Source organism: Acanthaster planci, linkage group LG19, assembly GCF_054643075.1.
Source record: "Acanthaster planci isolate LZ-2023a linkage group LG19, COTS_SCS, whole genome shotgun sequence".
NCBI lineage: Eukaryota > Metazoa > Echinodermata > Asteroidea > Valvatida > Acanthasteridae > Acanthaster > Acanthaster planci.
Window position 1 is genome coordinate 8,944,557 of NC_141795.1, and position 17,879 is coordinate 8,962,435.

The 17,879-nt window shown below is 43.2% G+C and overlaps 1 protein-coding gene across 18 annotated transcripts in view; it reads right to left on the reverse strand.

Annotated features, from left to right (window-relative positions):
• Window positions 1-17,879, reverse strand: part of pcdh15 (protocadherin related 15) — a 71,206-nt gene that overhangs the window by 22,073 nt on the left and 31,254 nt on the right. For all 18 annotated transcript variants that reach the window (XM_087149108.1, XM_087149117.1, XM_022245593.2 and 15 more), the window contains 18 exons: window positions 17,208-17,303; window positions 16,764-16,874; window positions 15,131-15,241; window positions 13,978-14,130; window positions 13,496-13,598; window positions 11,512-11,624; window positions 9,708-9,917; window positions 9,140-9,283; window positions 8,525-8,707; window positions 7,263-7,471; window positions 6,378-6,510; window positions 5,639-5,724; window positions 5,279-5,363; window positions 4,507-4,635; window positions 2,824-3,129; window positions 1,850-2,062; window positions 1,379-1,498; window positions 326-451 (listed from right to left, as the gene is read on the reverse strand). In XM_087149108.1, coding sequence (XP_087005234.1) covers window positions 326-451; window positions 1,379-1,498; window positions 1,850-2,062; window positions 2,824-3,129; window positions 4,507-4,635; window positions 5,279-5,363; window positions 5,639-5,724; window positions 6,378-6,510; window positions 7,263-7,471; window positions 8,525-8,707; window positions 9,140-9,283; window positions 9,708-9,917; window positions 11,512-11,624; window positions 13,496-13,598; window positions 13,978-14,130; window positions 15,131-15,241; window positions 16,764-16,874; window positions 17,208-17,303 — 2,631 coding nt within the window. The remainder of the gene's footprint in view (window positions 1-325; window positions 452-1,378; window positions 1,499-1,849; window positions 2,063-2,823; window positions 3,130-4,506; window positions 4,636-5,278; window positions 5,364-5,638; window positions 5,725-6,377; window positions 6,511-7,262; window positions 7,472-8,524; window positions 8,708-9,139; window positions 9,284-9,707; window positions 9,918-11,511; window positions 11,625-13,495; window positions 13,599-13,977; window positions 14,131-15,130; window positions 15,242-16,763; window positions 16,875-17,207; window positions 17,304-17,879) is intronic.

Here is a 17,879-nt window from a genome sequence, read left to right on the forward strand (position 1 = left end):
CGCTAAAGCACAGCATTAGATCAAATGCCTTCCAAAACCTGACATCGTGTAAGAAACTCCTAAACTGTCTGTCACTTGACATTTTGTTATTCTTGGCTGAAAAGCTACATATTTCTGGCAAGTCTTTCCTCCAACAACATTGCCCATTACTGGAAGATTCATAAAACCAATATGTAGGTAACAAATGTTGGACCAATGTTATCCCTCACCCCTAGGGCATGAGGAAAAACAGTACCGAACTTGAAGGCCGCAAGACAATTAAAAGGGAACAGCATTTAAAATTCTACTGAAGAATATAATTTATGTTGATTTAGGCAAATCTTACATTGTTCACGTCGGGAGCATTCTGAAGGCTCGTCTTGGTTACCACCAATCCTTCACTTGGGTCCAGAATGGTGAAATAAACACTGGCTGGCATCAAATTATAGAACACCTGACCGTTGGCCGTGTCCTGATAAATGAAGACAAGAAAACATGAATGGTTGAAAGAGGTGTACACTTGACCAACCAGGACAGCGATATCATTCACTAGGCACCCTTCTCCCCAGGACCCCAAGGGGGAAGACAACTCTGAGGTGCGGGGGGGGGGAGAACTACTTCAGAATTAGGTACATGTAGGGGGCCAAGAACGAAATTTACATATCAGCCTGGGTGGGGATTCTAACCTGAGTCGCAGAGATAGAAGGCACAAAGTAACATGCAAAGCTGCACAAACCTGCCTCACCAAAGGCTAACTGGTGCCTATGGCTACTGGATTAAAGTTTCTGTCTAAGTAGTCATGTGAGTGACCGACTGACCAACCGACCGACCGACCAACCAACCAACCAACCAACCAACCAACCAACCAACCAATCAATCAAGTATCTCTTCTCTTTCAAAATAAAAGACTAGACCAGGAGGTGGGTATTTGATACAGTAAATTAACCTTCCACAATTTCCAACACCCACAACAATGATTTGTCTGCAATGAACGGTGTTTTAACCTGCTGGCAGTCAATGATACAACAAGCAAGTGATGTATCTGAGTCTTGGGCAGGGAGCAGGAATTTCTAAAAATGGCTTTCATCGGCAAAAGAATCCTCATACCCCCCCGATAGTAGTACCATTTCTCGAATGCTTTTACTCTCCAAAAATTGGCAAGGTGTCTTTTTTGGGGGGGAGGGCGTGAGGAGAGGCAACTTGCACCCCTGCCCTGTACTGGATAAGCCACTGCTTGAGTAAGGCCTTGCTTCCCATTTGTCTGAAACATGGCAACCAATTAGCCATGACTGCATGGGTCAATTTGGGCACAAGGAGACCCAGGCAGGGGGGGGCTGAGACAATGCATTCTACAATGCTGAAGGGCCACACAGTGCACGCTCCCTCCGCTTCCACTTACAGCTAGATCTCCATCCACTGCTCTGATGCCACTCGCAGCCACGGTCCCCAAGTCGGCTGTCCTGAGAACGGCGCCCTCGTAGCCGGTCATGGTAAAAACGGGGTCGTGGTCATTCTCATCCTGAAGAAGAAAAACCACAAACAATGGTGAACGCGAGGGAGTAAAGAGGGAGACTTTTCTCCCATGGAGTTTGTTCACACTTACGCTAATAGGCAGTGTAAGATATACTTCACCCTCATGACTTATGCACTGTAAATGACATTGATGCTTAAATGTGAAACATAAGATTCCGCAAGGGAGTAAATATCACCAACGATACCAACAGCTTGAAATCCTAAGGCCTTTTTGTATGCGACAAGAAAACCTGTGATGGGGGCAGTGGACTATATGATTGATTCTCAAGATCATGCCAGATGGCTTTCTTGTAGCTTTGTGACTTGAGTTTAGGACCTACTGACAACTACAACTCACCAGAACATTGACTGTCACGGTAGCTGTGGCGTTTGCTGCTGAGGCGTTTTCCGTGTCGCGCACCGTAACCTCTAAGGTGTAGGTCTGCATTGCCTCGTAGTCCAGTGTCTTCAGGAGGGAGAGGCTTCCAGTCTCCGGAACGATGGTGAAGGTTTGAGTATCCCCTGAGGTGATAAGGTACTCAAGAACAGCTGCCGCATCACGGTCAAGGGCCTAAGGGCAGCAGCGAATAAAATTGAGCTGAGATGAAGTGAGTGTGGACTTTGAGTGAACTACACTAAAACTTTATGACTTTATAATAGCTACGAAAAAAAAGTCCATTCATCTATCCCCCCCCAAAAAAAACTGAAGGAATTCCCCCTCCCCCACAAAAAAGACAAGCTTCTGTATCCAAGAATGTACATGTGGCTTGTCTGGACACCCATGTGCAGCCTGCACAGCTGATTGGCTGGATGGTGACTAGTTGCCATGATCACTTCTTTCTGATTGGCTGAGGCACCCAGCAGGATGTGCTATCAAAGTTCAACCCCTTTGTTCGCCTTAGCTGTGTCTCAATTAAGCCAATCCTTGATCAGCAGCAAGCGATAAAACACCATTTCCAAGTTCTCTGCAACATAAAACTTGTGAGTGACCAACATCGAAATTATTTCCATCATGCAACCACGCTCAGCCGCACTGCTTTCACACCAGCATGCCATGTCATTGTCTGCATGTGCACATTCAAACGAAATTTGGATGTATGTATTCTGTGGTGTGTCTATTACCAATTTTCTTCAGACTGGGATCTGTATACATTATGTTGATTCTTGAATAAATGTGCTATGGTTTTAGTTTCAAGGTCAGAGACCAGCAGAGATACACAGTGACCCTGGAGAATTCCTCAACACTCCTCCTACATTTTTGCCCATCTCAAAGAATCCAGCGTTTCCCCCTCGATCAAAAGCCTTCACCTGAATCTGTACAGGACACCTCACCTGCAGGACCAGAAAGTCCTGAGCAAGTAAGTTCTCCATCACGTCGACAGAGTACTCCTTGGGTTCGAACACGGGGCTGTTGTCGTTCACATCTTCCACTACCACCACAACTTGCAGTGTGGTGCTGCGCGGAGATGCTGCCTGGTCCGTAGCCACAACGTCTAGCACATAGCGATCCTGCTGTTCCCTATCCAAGGCACCTACTGTAAAGATCATGCCATTGTCTGGGTCGATACGGAATGCGTCTGATACCAGACTGTACTGGACATTGGAGTTGGGAGTGTCTGGTTCATCCATGTCACTGGCCTGAATTTTGAAGAAGAAAAAGGCAAACACTTTTACAGAGGAATTTCAGTCATGCGATTTTAACGGTGAGTGTTCAATTTACAATGTTTGCAGAAACGTGCGCCACTTTGAAGTCTCCAAACATTGTGGTGTACATGAAACTGCCAACAGAAATACAAAGATTCAAAAATGCACGCGCCTCCACTGACATGGTACGTTTCCTGGAATGCCCCTGACTGTCATGTTACATCATGTGAAAACCCTCGATAGAATTTGAGGAGACGCCATAACTGCGGTGGCACCACACTTGGCACGTGCGTGCATTTGGCAAAGCAGAACCCCTACTGCACCTGTCTATAGGACCACTGTGCCACCACAGTATAGTGGCTTCTCATTCTGGTCACCCAATTACACTACTCAAATATAAGTTTGAGTTTCTTGGTCTTCAAAGTCATAAGATACTCAAGACACTCTGGATGAGTATTTTAAAAACCACTGGATCTAGATAATATGAGCATGAAAACTACGTACGTAACTAGGGGGCATGCCACTTTTTGGGGGGGCTGCACCACAGCTGTGGAATATGCTTCCTGCTGATGTTAGGGGTGCGGATTGTATGACGTCATTTAAAACTAAGCTCAAAACACATTTGTTTAGGCAAGCTATTCTTTAAAGGATGTTTATTTACGGTCTATTTGAGTTGTTTGTGTCTTGGAGGGGCTTTTTTAGGTATGGTGATATTCAGTTGTATAGTTTTTAAAATTTTGTATGTCAGTTTTTTGTCACTTATTAAATGTTAACAGTAATAATAGTTGTCTGTGATTTTAGTCGAGCAATTTTATCTTTGTAATGTGCTTTTGAACACTTTTAGTGGAAAGGGCGCAATATAAGTGCATTATTATTATTATTACATTAACGGCCAACTTGGATCAGTGACAGTCAACCATTGGTCAATTTTACCTGGTACCCTGGATATATTTTGCACACTGATTACCACAAAGAATCAACCAGTTGTTGATAAATGGTTGCTGATCGAGCTTGGTCAATAGTTTACAGTGCTTCTACTGGGTAATTTTTCACCAAGACAAAGTCCGACATGAGTTTAAAGGTGCAATCACAATTGTTAGCCCTACGTCTGTCTCCAGTGGTGTCGTCAGATATTCAAGGCTTTGAGCCCATTCAAACAGCCCCAGACAATGCTTGGGTTAGTATGTTAATGAAAGGGGATTAGTATGTTAATGAAGGGGGGCTAGTACATGTATATTAATGAAGGGGATTAGTATGTTAATGAAGGGGGGCTAGTACATGTACGTTAATGAAGGGACAGTGATGGCACCATTCAGCAGTGATGCGACAAATACGCAATGCAAGACAAATTACATAACAATATCTGCTTACCATGACTTGGCCTACAAATTCATCAGCTAAACCTTCCAACACCAAAAACTCGGCTGGCAATGAGGCATTAAATACCGGGTTATTGTCGTTGACGTCAAGTATTGTAATCTGCAAGATGCACGTGGAACTCTGCAGAAAAAGCACAAGAATTCCAAATAAGAAAAAACAAGAAAGAAAATTGAGGTAAAAAATAAACCATCACAGAAAAAAAAAAAACAACAATAATAATCGAGATGAACAAAGAAATTGACGGGAAGGGAATTGAATTTGCAACGCTTAAACCTTAACAGGCAGTCTATCAAATAGGAAGAGCTTCCTAATCAATGTTGAGGTTGTATCTAAACTGTGCTTCCAGGGCAGTGGCTAGGTATGTAGGCAGCAAATGGCCACGAGTTTGAAAACACCAAAGACCTAGTGAACCTAGCTTGAGCCACAAAACAAGGGTGCGCAACCAAGTCTCCAGCCAGACTCCACGATTACAGAGGTACTGGGGATGAAGGGGCGGGGCGGGGGCGGGGTGGGGCGGGGGGGGAAATTGGAATGAGGGTGAAGCAGGCTGTGGCCCTCCATTTTTTTGACAGGGGGGGCATGGTCCTCCCACTCTTAATCAGAACACAATGGGGTGGGGCTATAACGGATTGGTCTCTAAGTGGCTTACGCATCATGCCCCCTTCACTTTGGAAATAGGTCCACCCAAGTTGAGGTAACTACTAATCAAAGATGAGGTTTAAGAAACGGGACGGTGAAAAACGAAAACAAACTGGATACTTACAAGGGCTCCATCACTGGCCTGTATGGTCAACTCATAGCTGGCCACAGCTTCTCTGTTTAGCGTGCCAACAAGTTTGACTTCACCACTGAAATGGGAAAAAACCCACTAACTCACATGCGAATGAACTTAAAAACGTCAATAAGGAAAATCTAGACACAAATGAATCCACAACAAAATGAAAGAACTTACACCAAAATACCATGAACTGATATTTGAGATACAAAGTCATTGAGTAACTGCCCAGGCTTTTTAAAAACTTTTTCTGTGATTGACATATCAAATCCAATCCACTTTTTAGCACAAATCATCATGGTACTTTACGAATCCAATTCCGAGTACCTCAACTTCACTGGCACATACCTTCCAGAGTCCACCGTAAAGACATTGTTGATGTTTCCGGCGGTGATGTTGTAGTATACAGTGTCCCCTTCATCCCTGTCAGTGGCCTAAGAACAATTATCCAGACTTTCTAAATTCCGAGAACTCGCCCTCCACTCGATATTACACATTTTGAAAATGTCTTGAAGAATTGAGCAGAACATGTCAAGTTGTCCACAGGCCAAGCAATCAGTCAACATTTTGCATGATGAAATTTAGTTTAAGACTTGAAGGTTTTCATGGTGAAAGAACTATATGAGTCAAACGATTGCGGTTACACCATGGATCAGTCTCTTTCTTGAGTATGTGTGGTTCTGAGAAGAACCGGGGAATAACTCGATGTTTTCGAGCGTTTAGTTTGTCCAAATATAGTTCCAATTCCCTGGCAACCTTTCATTCTGAGGATTCCTCTTTGCTGTGGAGTTTCAAATTTGTCAGCATGGCCCCCTCCCCCCCATGCCAGGGGAGCTCGAGGGGGCATGGGGTACCGTACTCAACCACCCACCGGGAAAACAGGGGAGAAGTAAAAACAGCAAAAATGGCAAAGTAAATGAAAAAAGGAGGAAAAGAGAACAACAAAGGTCACTTTGTTTGCAAGTAAGTCAGAACTGACCCCCCCCCACCATTAATGGCTTACAATAAGTGCTCAATCCCTCCCCGACAAAAAATCCTGGCAACGCCCATGATGTTACAAGTAGCAGTAAACTCCTGAATGTCTTACCGTGACAGTCGTAACAAATGCTCCCTCTGGTAGGCCCTCGCTCGCCGACGCCTCATACACAGGTTGCTCGAAGGTTGGCGCGTGGCTGACATTGGCCGGCAGAACGGTGATCTCAATGTACACAAATTCTGACCTGTGGGAAGAAACGAATACAAAATGTAAGTTTACATTATGGTGAAGATAAACTTAAGAAGAACAGCTCCAATTAGACTGAATTTCTGACAGATCTTAAGCAATACAGAAGTGAAAGGTAAAAAATCATTATTTTGATGGAGAGCTGTACAAGTAAGAGAAACTTTCATTAATCAGTAATAATCTCATTTTCTTTTTATGGTAATATTTGAAGATGTTAATTTTTAAATCTTTTTTGAGGTTAGTTTGTAATACAGTGGAACGCTGCTATACCAAACACCGATATACCGAACATTCGGCTGTAACGAACATCATCCTTGGCTCCCAATATTTTGTGCACAAAACCTACCAAACCCTATGCAACTGGCGTGTGTAATTCCTGAACATCAACTTGATAAAAAAAGTCCAGTTTTTATGTTGGAAAGTGACAAGTGGCCATTATTTCCCCAAGGATTAGAAGGGAAAGTCACTAGTTGTTGAAGAGTTAATTGTGATTAACTAGCTGAGAAACTGGGTGCATTGGCCTGCACTTGTTCAAAGTCATCGCCTAGTAACTGCCAGGGCACGCATGGTTAATCTGCCAACGGTATTGACCCCGTCATGTTTGTTATAGCGGCATTCCTTCTGTTTCTAAGGTGACTGCATCTTATTTTAGATTTTTGCCATTTTAATAATACAACATCAAATGCTGAACCTTTAAATGGCAATTTGCCCGCTGTTGGTTTTTAGTGGCACTAAATAAAGAAATCTTACATTAAGCTACTTATTCCACCATCTATAGCCTGCATAGAGATGCTATACTCCTCTCCTTCTAAGATGGTTCCGTTCTCCTCAAGGATGATGTTGACGGAGCTGGGCATGGACTGTGCCAGGCCAAATTTAGTCTCACCGTCGTTGTCAATGTAGTTGATGACAAATTCGACAGGTTCGTAAGGAGGCAAGTCCATGTCTGTTGTAGATAGCTGGGACAAAACAAGAGAAAATTGGGACACTTGATTGACAGGAATATCTTGCACAAATTCACAGGTCAAACAAAAACTTTCTTTTGTCAAAAGCAAAGACATGTCAACCTTGCATGTCTAAAATGAAACAAGAGACCAGGGGTGGATCCAGGGATGCCACGAAGGGCACACGTTCCCCCTCCCTTGTTTCACCAAAAAAAAATAAAATTAATAAATACAAAAAGGGGAAAAAAAGGGAGGAGGAAGGAAAAAAGAGGAAGGGACCCAGCCTCATCAATGTGACTAAGACATAAAAAGGGGTCAAACTGCCTGAGATTGCAGCACTTAGAATCCAAAATGTCCCGGGGATCTACAGCAGGCCCCAAACCCCAAGACCTAAGGGCTTCGTGCTTCTGGGCGTTTTACCAAAGCTGATTTAGTTCAAGCCCCCCCTCCTTTGGAAAATCCTGGATCTGCACCTGGAGGCTATGAAAAAGGCTTGTCCAAGGGACACTAATATCGGCTTTCCAGTTTGTATGTGTTTATTTTGGGTAAAACTGTAGAGGATTACACTCATTGATGTGGACCCCTGTCTCAAACCTAGCTCTAACCCCCCTCCCCAAAACTGAAAGCAATATGGCATCTGCAATTCTGAAAACATGAAATGCCTTTTTTTTTTTTTACAGGAGGTAATATCATTTCTTGACTCTTAAACAGTGCTTCAATTTCATGTACTTCATTTGACTTGAGGGGCATGGTCGTACTACCATTATGCCAACATGTGTTTGCATGGGCCTACTGACACGACTCGACACAGACAGTCAGTCAAGTTGGACAAGATCAAACTTGGACAAGATCCAACTTGGACGAGATCCAACTTGGACGAGATCCAACTTGGACGAGATCCAACTCGGACGAGATCCAACTCGGTCGACTTTGTGACATCCATGCACTATTCCGCCACAAGGCATTTCCGTTTGATTGAGAATCACCAGGGACTGTTTAGTGATGCTGTCTGCATCTCTTTACGTTGATATGGAAACATTCTTGACTACCCATTCTGATTTGGCTTACTGTCATGATTACGGTGCCCGCCTCTGCGTTCTCCTCCACTGTAGCTCTGTATCGGTTCTCGCCAGTGCTGTACTCGTTGGGCACAAACTCAGGGGGTTTGTCATTAACATCCAACACTGTGATATCCACGACGGCTTCTTCGCTTTGAAACAGGGCAAAGGTGTCGTTTTCCACCGCCAAAACCTAGCGTGTGAAGAACTTAATTGTGAATTTGTATTATGTTGGGACACGCTAACGGAGAAAACTTGGGTGAAGGTGTGCACGAGGACAAATCTACGTGTTATGATTCTTCACTGGCTGACAGCACCCGTATGTTTAAAGTTCACAGTGCACCTCTAACTAATGCAACTGTGGATATTTCTGCATCAACACCGTCAATCAAGCTGGTTATTTCGGATGTGGAGTTGAAACATTGGTCCCAGAACTTCTGTCACATCGCTCCTTGCTCAGCATCCTGTCTCAGACAGGAGCAACTGTCACGCACCAATACCGAAACTTAAGCTCATGTCTAATCAGTATTCTGAGAATGAATTGATGCACCTGCACTCTGACGACCATACCCAGCCGTATGCAACTTCAGCCACTCTGAATCCTACTTGACAACTCTTCACTTACCCTGATGGTGTAATTGTTGGCTACCTCCCGATCCAGTTGGTTGCTACTGACAACAACGTACGCAAATGAGCCATCCGGACCAGCCTCAAGGATGAAATGAGCCGTGGCGTCAGATAAGTAATAGCTGAGCATGAGGGGACGACCCTACAGGGAAAAACCTCTTCCTGTTATAGTTTTTAAAGAAGTGATTTACTCCTCCAAGTCACTCAATTTGGAATATATGGAAAGCTTACCAGCCATTATGATTGCCAAACAAGCAGTCGCAGTCATAACATCTGACTGAGTCTCAGTGAAGCTTTCTTCAAGCCAACAGGTTTTTCAAGCCAATGGCTTGAGCTGATGTCCTTGAGCAGGGTAATTTTCCACAATTGGCCATTTTGCCCAAGGACGAACTGGTAAATATGTACATGGGCACTGATTATCTGTACCTCAAGGTTGGTCTTTCTTTGTAGCGATGCAAGTCCAGAAAGATATAGCAATTTAATGGTTTTTCTGCAAGACTGCCACTTTAAAGCATGGATGATCACTAGACACCACAATTTCATTTAGTGAAAGAATGTTTCCTTACTTGTGCGATGTCCATGTCTGATGCGTGCAGCTTGAGGGGCACTGTGGACCGATTGGACATGCTGACCTGGGTGCCGATCCGTGAGTTCTCATAGACATAACCCTGGTAGTAGTCTTGGGCAAAGACGGGCCGGTGCTCGTTGACCTCTTGAACGGTGACAGTTGCAGAGGTGATAGCGTACAAACCGCCCTCTGCAGGGCTCTCGCTGGCCTGTAGAAATCACAAGAACGTCAACAATTGGCTCGACTATTTTTCGGACCATTAATTTTCGGCACTCCCGCATATCGTGCTGATCTTTCTAAAAATATCTTTATTTGTCGTTTCCAAATAAGATGTCATTTCCTTTGATTTCAATGGAACTTGCCTCATTACTCTCTCATAAAGGCCTCAACCTTTCCCTACAAACTGAAGGGTCGGACTGCATAATGATCAACTCTACTTGGCTGAATTGATTTTCTTCATTCTACCCAGTCATTAATGGATATTGATAGATACCTTGGACAGATAGTGCGCAACTTGACAGTGTATTAACATCTGATAATGCCCGCTGAGATGTAGCAATGCCTGCTGCATAAAAAACACACTAGCACCTGGATACGAGACAGTTTAATCCATTCCTAGGGGTTAAGAGTCTGCGTATGCCATGGAATGAAGAGCTTGCCCATGCATGCGTCAAGTCAGTGTAAGGTTTAAGACCGGATCAGGTGAGTGAATGCTGATAATGCCCTTGTCTGCGGCTCGGGCATTAGTCGTGTCCATTCTCTTGAGCCAGTCTTAAATGCACGTTTATGACCAGCCAAACACGTATTTATTCCCTTATTAAAAATTGGTGTTTATATGACACAAAACACAGTGAACCCAAATGGTTATAAATTTCTGCAAGCCTCTCAGCTGCCAAAGAAATTTTGCACATGGGAGCAAGTGAACATGGTTGCAAATGGACTGAAACCGTAAGAGCATGTACATGTGCTTTACCCCCCTTCTGCTGTAAAAACCGTCAAAAACAGTAAAAAATGCCTTCCAATTGATTTCCCCCAGTACACAGACACATAGGGAAAATTTGACTGATTTTCACTGATATGGCAACTGTGTCAAGAATGTATGATCTTTGCATAGGAGGATTAATACAGAGTTATTCCCTCTTCAAATCAAAAATGCACGGAGCCAAATCAAACTGTCAGTTTTGACATTCAAATGGCAGTTGATGTTTATGTGAAAAGAGAGACCAGTCTACGGTGCTTCCAATCCAGTTTCAGCCTCCATGCTGACGCGCACGAGGAACAGGTTGTTGACTGGTCATATAGGCATGGCAAAAATGTTACAACCACCAGGAAAACACCATGAATGTGACGGCAACTTATGGTCCACTAGACCATGTTTTATACTGTGTATCAATTCATCATAAATATTATGATATTATTATAAGTCTCCAAGCACTTCACACTTAAATTCCAGAGTAGTATTGATCACCATGAACAAAATTGAAAATGACTTCCAAAATAAGAATTACCAAAAATGGGTCACTTGGGAGACATTCCCATAAGGATGTGCACAAATTTTACCGTCCCATAATTAAATATTCCCTAATCTTATCTGAACCAAACTTTGTATGTTTTCAATTTAGACCCTAATCTATCATCTCTCAAAATTCGGCCTCCTTCTGGTTGCTCGGGCATTAGAGAGACATTGAAATGCCTCCCTAAGGTCGAAAAATTTACCACAAAATGTCTCCCTAATGACCCATTTGTAAGAATATGATTTCTCTCACACAGGCAGGTGGATTGAAGTCACTTGTCTTTCTTACCGTGACTTGAAGAGTGAACTCCTTAAAGTCTGCTCTGTAGACAGGCTGCAGTAGGAACACCTCGCCGGTCTCTGAATCAATCCTGAAGTAGTCTATGTACTCCGGTGGGAAGCCTACGGCCATGAGCAAAGAAAATGATAAACGTACCATGCAACAGAGCTCTCTCGCATTATAACAATACCTCACCCACATTGACTGGCCGACAGGCAGCTACATAGCCATCGCTATTTTAGTTGTCGTCTTGTGTACATGTTCGCCTATAACCACCAAAGCACTATACCCCTAGCAACCAAAGTACTATACCCCTTGCAACCAAAATACTATACCCCTAGCAACCAAAATACTATACCCCTAGCAACCAAAATACTATATCCCTAGCAACCAAAATACTATACCCCTAGCAACCAAAATACTATACCCCTAGCAACCAAAGAACTATAGCAGCATAACCATCGACACTGTGTGCAAATGCATACTAGTTAGCATTCCAGAGAGCTAGAGATACAGAGCTGGGTTCAATTTCTACATGCATGTAATTTCTCATTTAAATAGACTATTAACTGATTTCATTTTATGCTGCTACATCAACTTAGTCAGTTGTAGCTCAAATCATGCAGGATCTGTTGAGGGAGGTGCTAGAAAACAAATACGGGCGACCAAAGTGTGCAGAAATATCAGGCTTGGTCGGTGGCAGGTTTTGCCTCAAATTGCTTGCATGTATATGCCCCATTACTTTTGAGCGACTCAGATAAAAACTATTCTACTTAACAATTAAACTAATGTAGACATTTCAAGAGACTGTGACGTGTATTATGGAATGGGCCACCGGTACGTTATGAGCCGTGTGTTCTATTCAGAGTTGTATTCGAGTCCACCACAAGTCATTCAGTCTTTAAGTCAAATCACAAGGTACTCGAGTGACAAGGATGGCTGCAAAAGCAAGCTTCTGTCATTATTCACCCATTACTCATGACTGGCTGTGAAGGGGCTTGTGCCTGGACCTATGAAAGGGCCTGTGATGGGACTCGAATACAACACTGGTTGTACTGTAGCATATCGTGAGCTTCAGGATGACAATGATGCCAGGCTCAGTGTGCATTGAAGAGTTAAGTGGACATACATGTAACTGTGAGCGAGTTAATGACAGGGTCATAACAAAAGGATTTAGGGAACAATGCCAGCCCCTAGCTGACACTGCATGGCCCTGGGATGGGTTGGCAGGGTAGGGCTGGGCTAACCCATGCCTGGTCTGGTGTGCTTATACACGGGGCCTTGTGGGGTACCGGAACAATGGGAAGTACCCCACAAGGCCACTTTTTACCTTAAGAATTTCACAAAACTGATATTTGGAAATAACTCAACAAGGGAAAAATTTTGATGGGTAAAAATCTGTCGCAGAGTTTTATATGAAGAGTTTTATATAAGGGACAATACGGTCAAAATTTCAACCCCAGGAAAGTGAATTTGGTTTAAATTGGAGTGATTAAAAATATTTTGCGTGTTGTGTAGGAGCTTTGTACATGAGAACAAAGGCAATATAATAAGTACAGCTGTGTAAGGATGGGTGTGCTGGCTGGGTGAGAGTGCAGCATAAACCTGAGCCCCTGGTGTCTGACAGTCAAGCGGCAAAATGTTGCCTTCGAGAAAGACTCTGCTACCATCAAAACATCAGGCCCTCCTCATTTCGCGAGTCAGTGAAAAAAGTCTTGCTTACTACTGCAGGAAATTTTGCTAACCTTCAGCACTCCTTCATGGCGATGCGTGGTGCAGTTTTTCTTATGGTTTCATGCGCATAGAGATTGCACTGTTTCCTCATTATGTTAAGCAAATTTCTCCCTCCAAGGTAAACACGCTTTTTCCTTGCTTAAGACTACTTACAGTCTTCATGAAATACTGAAAGGAGACACTGTTAACGTAAAATCGTGCGCTTAGTGGCACAGTGAAATAGCACCGGGCCTTTTTAAACATTACATTCAATGCTCACCGTCAGATAACGTGTACTGTATAGGTCCATTGGTTGCTACATCAAGGTCAGCATCCATGGCACGGATGGGGCCAGGTTCAAAAACTAATGGCCCGGACATATTCTGACGAGATAAACAAAATTGCTCCAGTCAGATTCTGATATCAATAACTTGTCATCAACATTTTTAAAAAAAGATACCGATTGGAGAAGTGTGGGATAGTAAAGAATCAATATCAAGTAAACCTGTTAATTCTGTTAATCTGTTCGATCAAATTTGCCATAAATTTACAGGCCAAAATTAATTCTTCACATCATTTAATATCAAGGAAAGTAATTACCCTTCTAATTTCACATTGTTGTAACTGTTTGAACATTATTCAATTGAACTAACTTTGTTGTTGTTATATGTTTCTAAATGTAGATTGTTTAAGAAAAAATGAGATTGCTTAAGAAAGAGGCCAAAAATGGTACGACGCTTTGATGCGCTAGATGCCACTCACTGCTTTTTCTAAGATTGTTGTGGAGTACGTCACAGGCTCACAGCTGCTTCCACGGGTGAAATTGCAAGGCAAGAATTGAGGAGGTAGATCTTCCCCGTCCAAGACGTTGAGGAAAAGGACGGTGGTGTTTGACCTGGGCTCTGGACCATTATCCTGGAGGAAGACGTGGCAAAAGCACTTGATAATTAGCAGGTGCAAGCAAATACTGTCCAAACAAGCGGGGGTATTCTTAACTGATTTTAATCCCTTCATGCCAGGATGCGTTAAAACACGCCAAAAAAATTGAGATCCTCAGCCCGCTTTTCAGGAATTATTCTCGGCCCACGCTCGAGCGAACACGGTGAAAGAAGGCAGACCCTGGCTCTTGTGTATATGGTAATTGGTCTTTGTGTGTAGCCCAGAAATGAAAAGACCGAATTTGCATCATAATCACCAGCTTCACAATAGTCCCCATTTTGAAAAGAGGCAACGGGAATGTGGAAGCTTGAGTAGAGCCGCGTGCCACCAAATAATCAGCCTTTTCACCGTGTAATTCAAAGCGTGCAGAGCACGCTGGGCCACAAACTGAGAATTTGCGGTTTGGCAGGTGGCCTTTGTGGCCAAGCGAGGCTGGAATTCTTGGAGTCAGCTTTCGGAAAGAAATTCCCGCCAAGAAGGGGTTAAGGAGGACACTCTTGGCTTGAGGATACATTTTTACTACATCTCATTTGCTACTGCTGATCCACAGACTTATCTCAGTAAACACACGCAGCTGTGTAGGCCTATGTGCGGTATTTTCTGACCACCAAATCTGATTAGTTTTGGCAATCCTGCCCCGCTTTTATGCTGGTGGAGTTTGGCCGACTTCCGGCCTGAGTTTGAACAAAATTGTCAGCAATTAAATACTAAACAATACCTCATCTATGCTGCCGAATATGTACAGATATTATCAATTCTCAATCTGTTCCTCTGGATTTGAATGTCTGTCTGCTGGCACGACCAGCAGCTGACACCACGCTCGACTTGTACGGAAGGAAACCTTACATTCATTTCCAGCAAAGGCTCTTATTACTCTTGAACCATCTCAACGCATTGTGAAACAATGAATTTGAATGTTTTTTCTACGTTACTCCTCAATGCTGGTCAGCAGAATCCAGTTGGGACGTCATCTTACCCTGGCTCTAATGAGAACCTCCCACGTCCGTTTGGTCTCGTAGTCCAGCGGCCGCAGCAGAGAGACGGCGCCTATTCCACCGTTTTTGATTGTGAAATAGTCACTTGCATCCTAGCCAACAAAAGATGAACGTACATCGGGATCACTCCATCACCCAACAACTATTTCTCTAATCCAATCCCCCTTTTGGACGGGCCTAACACCCAATGGAATGAAATGTTTGATTGGATACAGTTCCAATTTTACTATTCTCTAAACCACAGTATTCATATCATCACTTACAACTTTTCTAATTGTGAGCATTAACCACACAACTCCAGACTCCTTATGGAATGTACTTATCAACATCAGCCAAAATGCCTTTCTAAACCTCGTTATGCACCAACTGTTACAGTAAGCAGAGATTCCTCGCCGACTGCAAGCATAGCCATCAAATTGGGCCTTGGTGAAATGTCAATTAGAACCTTCTGGAAGGATGCACAGATAGATTTTATTACATCCACCAGCACAGGAGAAAATGCTTTCCATGCAGCAGATGCATACAGTTTCATGTGGCCATGTGTAGAGGACAGGCCAGCAATCTAGCTGTGCTCCAAACTGTGTTGGGCAATTGGTCCAAGTTGGAAATGATATGAGCCGTTTGCCCAGTCATCAGTGCCGAGCAAAATGACGAATGTTGAATCAGTGAAAGCAGATTGAAAGTTGATTGTGGCTGTCACGTAAGATCAAAAATATCAGAAAAGTAAAGATTTTCTGTTAAGTCTGGTTTAGTGATCATGTTAATGCAACATTCCACATACAACTGTTACTTCTCGCGTTAAAGAGCGCCTCTGAGGAAAAAAAATGTTTTCTCTGATTTTATTTGTTCAAATAAATATGGAAGCATCCAAATCCAACGTCTTCAGAGCACAACTATAACAAGCTAAAGAGGACTTTTTAGGTTCACGCCAAGATGTGAATTCTGCATGTGGACTGCGTCATTTGGGGAAAACAGAGAAAACAAGGGGAACCCTAGCACTGTGTTTGAAGTGGATAAACCCTTGTGGATTGTTTGGCATGCAAAATGACACTGCGTTGGATTTGGATGCTTCCATATTTATTTGAACAGATAAAATCAGAGAAAACATGTTTTCCTTGGAGGTGCTCTTTAATTTTGACAAGTTGAACAGAAAAATAATTTAAAATAGGTTCTACCCACAACCAATGTATAAGGTCACACTGTATTCTTAGTGTGGTCCATGAGTTAAGAAAAAAAATTGCAAGCTTGCTTGGGCGGGATTTGAACCCCCGACTTCCTGCTTACTAGTGCTGACATCAGGATCCGATGGCTGGCTCAAATTCAATGTAGCAGCGAGAGTACAATGTGATGTGTGGGGCAGGGGCTGCAATGGCCCCTTTCCACCCCCAAGGAGTCCCCCAACAGTGTCCCATCATCAAGTACAACGGGTGGCAGTCTCAGTGGGCTTCACTCAAATGGTCTCATATCTGCCCCCCCCTTTTCAAACTCCACTTTCAAGTTTGCTTGTGGTGTGCATTTAAAAAAATACAAGGGGTCCATGCACGGTTAATCGTGTCTGCTCCGTACGTAATACAAGTATCATCACACATAGGGTATATGTCTTCGGTGCCTTACCGGATCAGTGGGATTGTATTCAACGCTGTATATCACTTGACCATTACTGTTAGCGCCATCCATGTCCGTAGCTCGTATGCCACTGAAAATGATTGTGTCCACCTGTGCCAACTGTAAATAGCAAAGTCAATGTGCATTCCAGTCAATGACCTTTGCATCAGGGCCAGGTTTCTCTTAAAAGCTGTGTCTGCTGTTGAATGAAAACCGCATCACATCAAATGGCATCTACAGGTTCATGCATGCATGTCCGACTTTTGTGCATGCAAGTCGGACACAATTATGATGCTGATTGGTCAGAAATAAATGGGGCAGGGCTTAACCCTAACCATGCTGAGCCCAACAAGGTGATGCAGGATTTCAATGGTCCCTGGGGGGTCGGGTTAATTAATGGATTGCTCTATCCTGGGACAACCCATACACCCACTTCCGAGCAAAGATACCTACTTCTGATATGTTGGCTTGGTAGGGTAGACCCAGAAACACAGGTGTGTTGTCGTTGACGTTCAATATATCAATGTTGATGCGGTAGTCAAATTGAAGCTGCGTTCAGCAAACAAATAATAAAACAAAAGGTGAGCATGCTCAACTTTACCACTGGCAAATGGCTAATCTATAGATAAATGCTCATATTCAGCATATTACGACACAGGAAGTCCTCACATAAATTCCCGAGGCAGTGACCGGTGCCACTATATGGAAGGCATAACATCACTTATGTCACATCTTATTGCACAAATTGCGTATCAAATTATGACGCATTTTATGAAAGTTGCACAGTGTACATCTGTGGCTTGTGCAGCGCATTATACAGTAACTTCTGCAGTCATGTCAGGTGTCCTGAATGCAGTAAACAAATTGAAAATGCTGACAATTTTTATGACTAACTAATCAGGTTGTTGTGAGGCTCAGTGTGACTGCTCAACTTATCAGTGTGAAAATGAGAAATGCCCAGCTTAGCACCATAGTTTGGAAATAAAGAAATATTCAGTTGGCTGTGAGAGAAATCTGGGAGATCTGCAACCCAGATTCCAACACAGAAAAGAAGAAAACTTTTTGACGGCGGCAGGCAGAGCTAATTCAATGACAATTAAATGACTATACTCTAATATTTCAGCA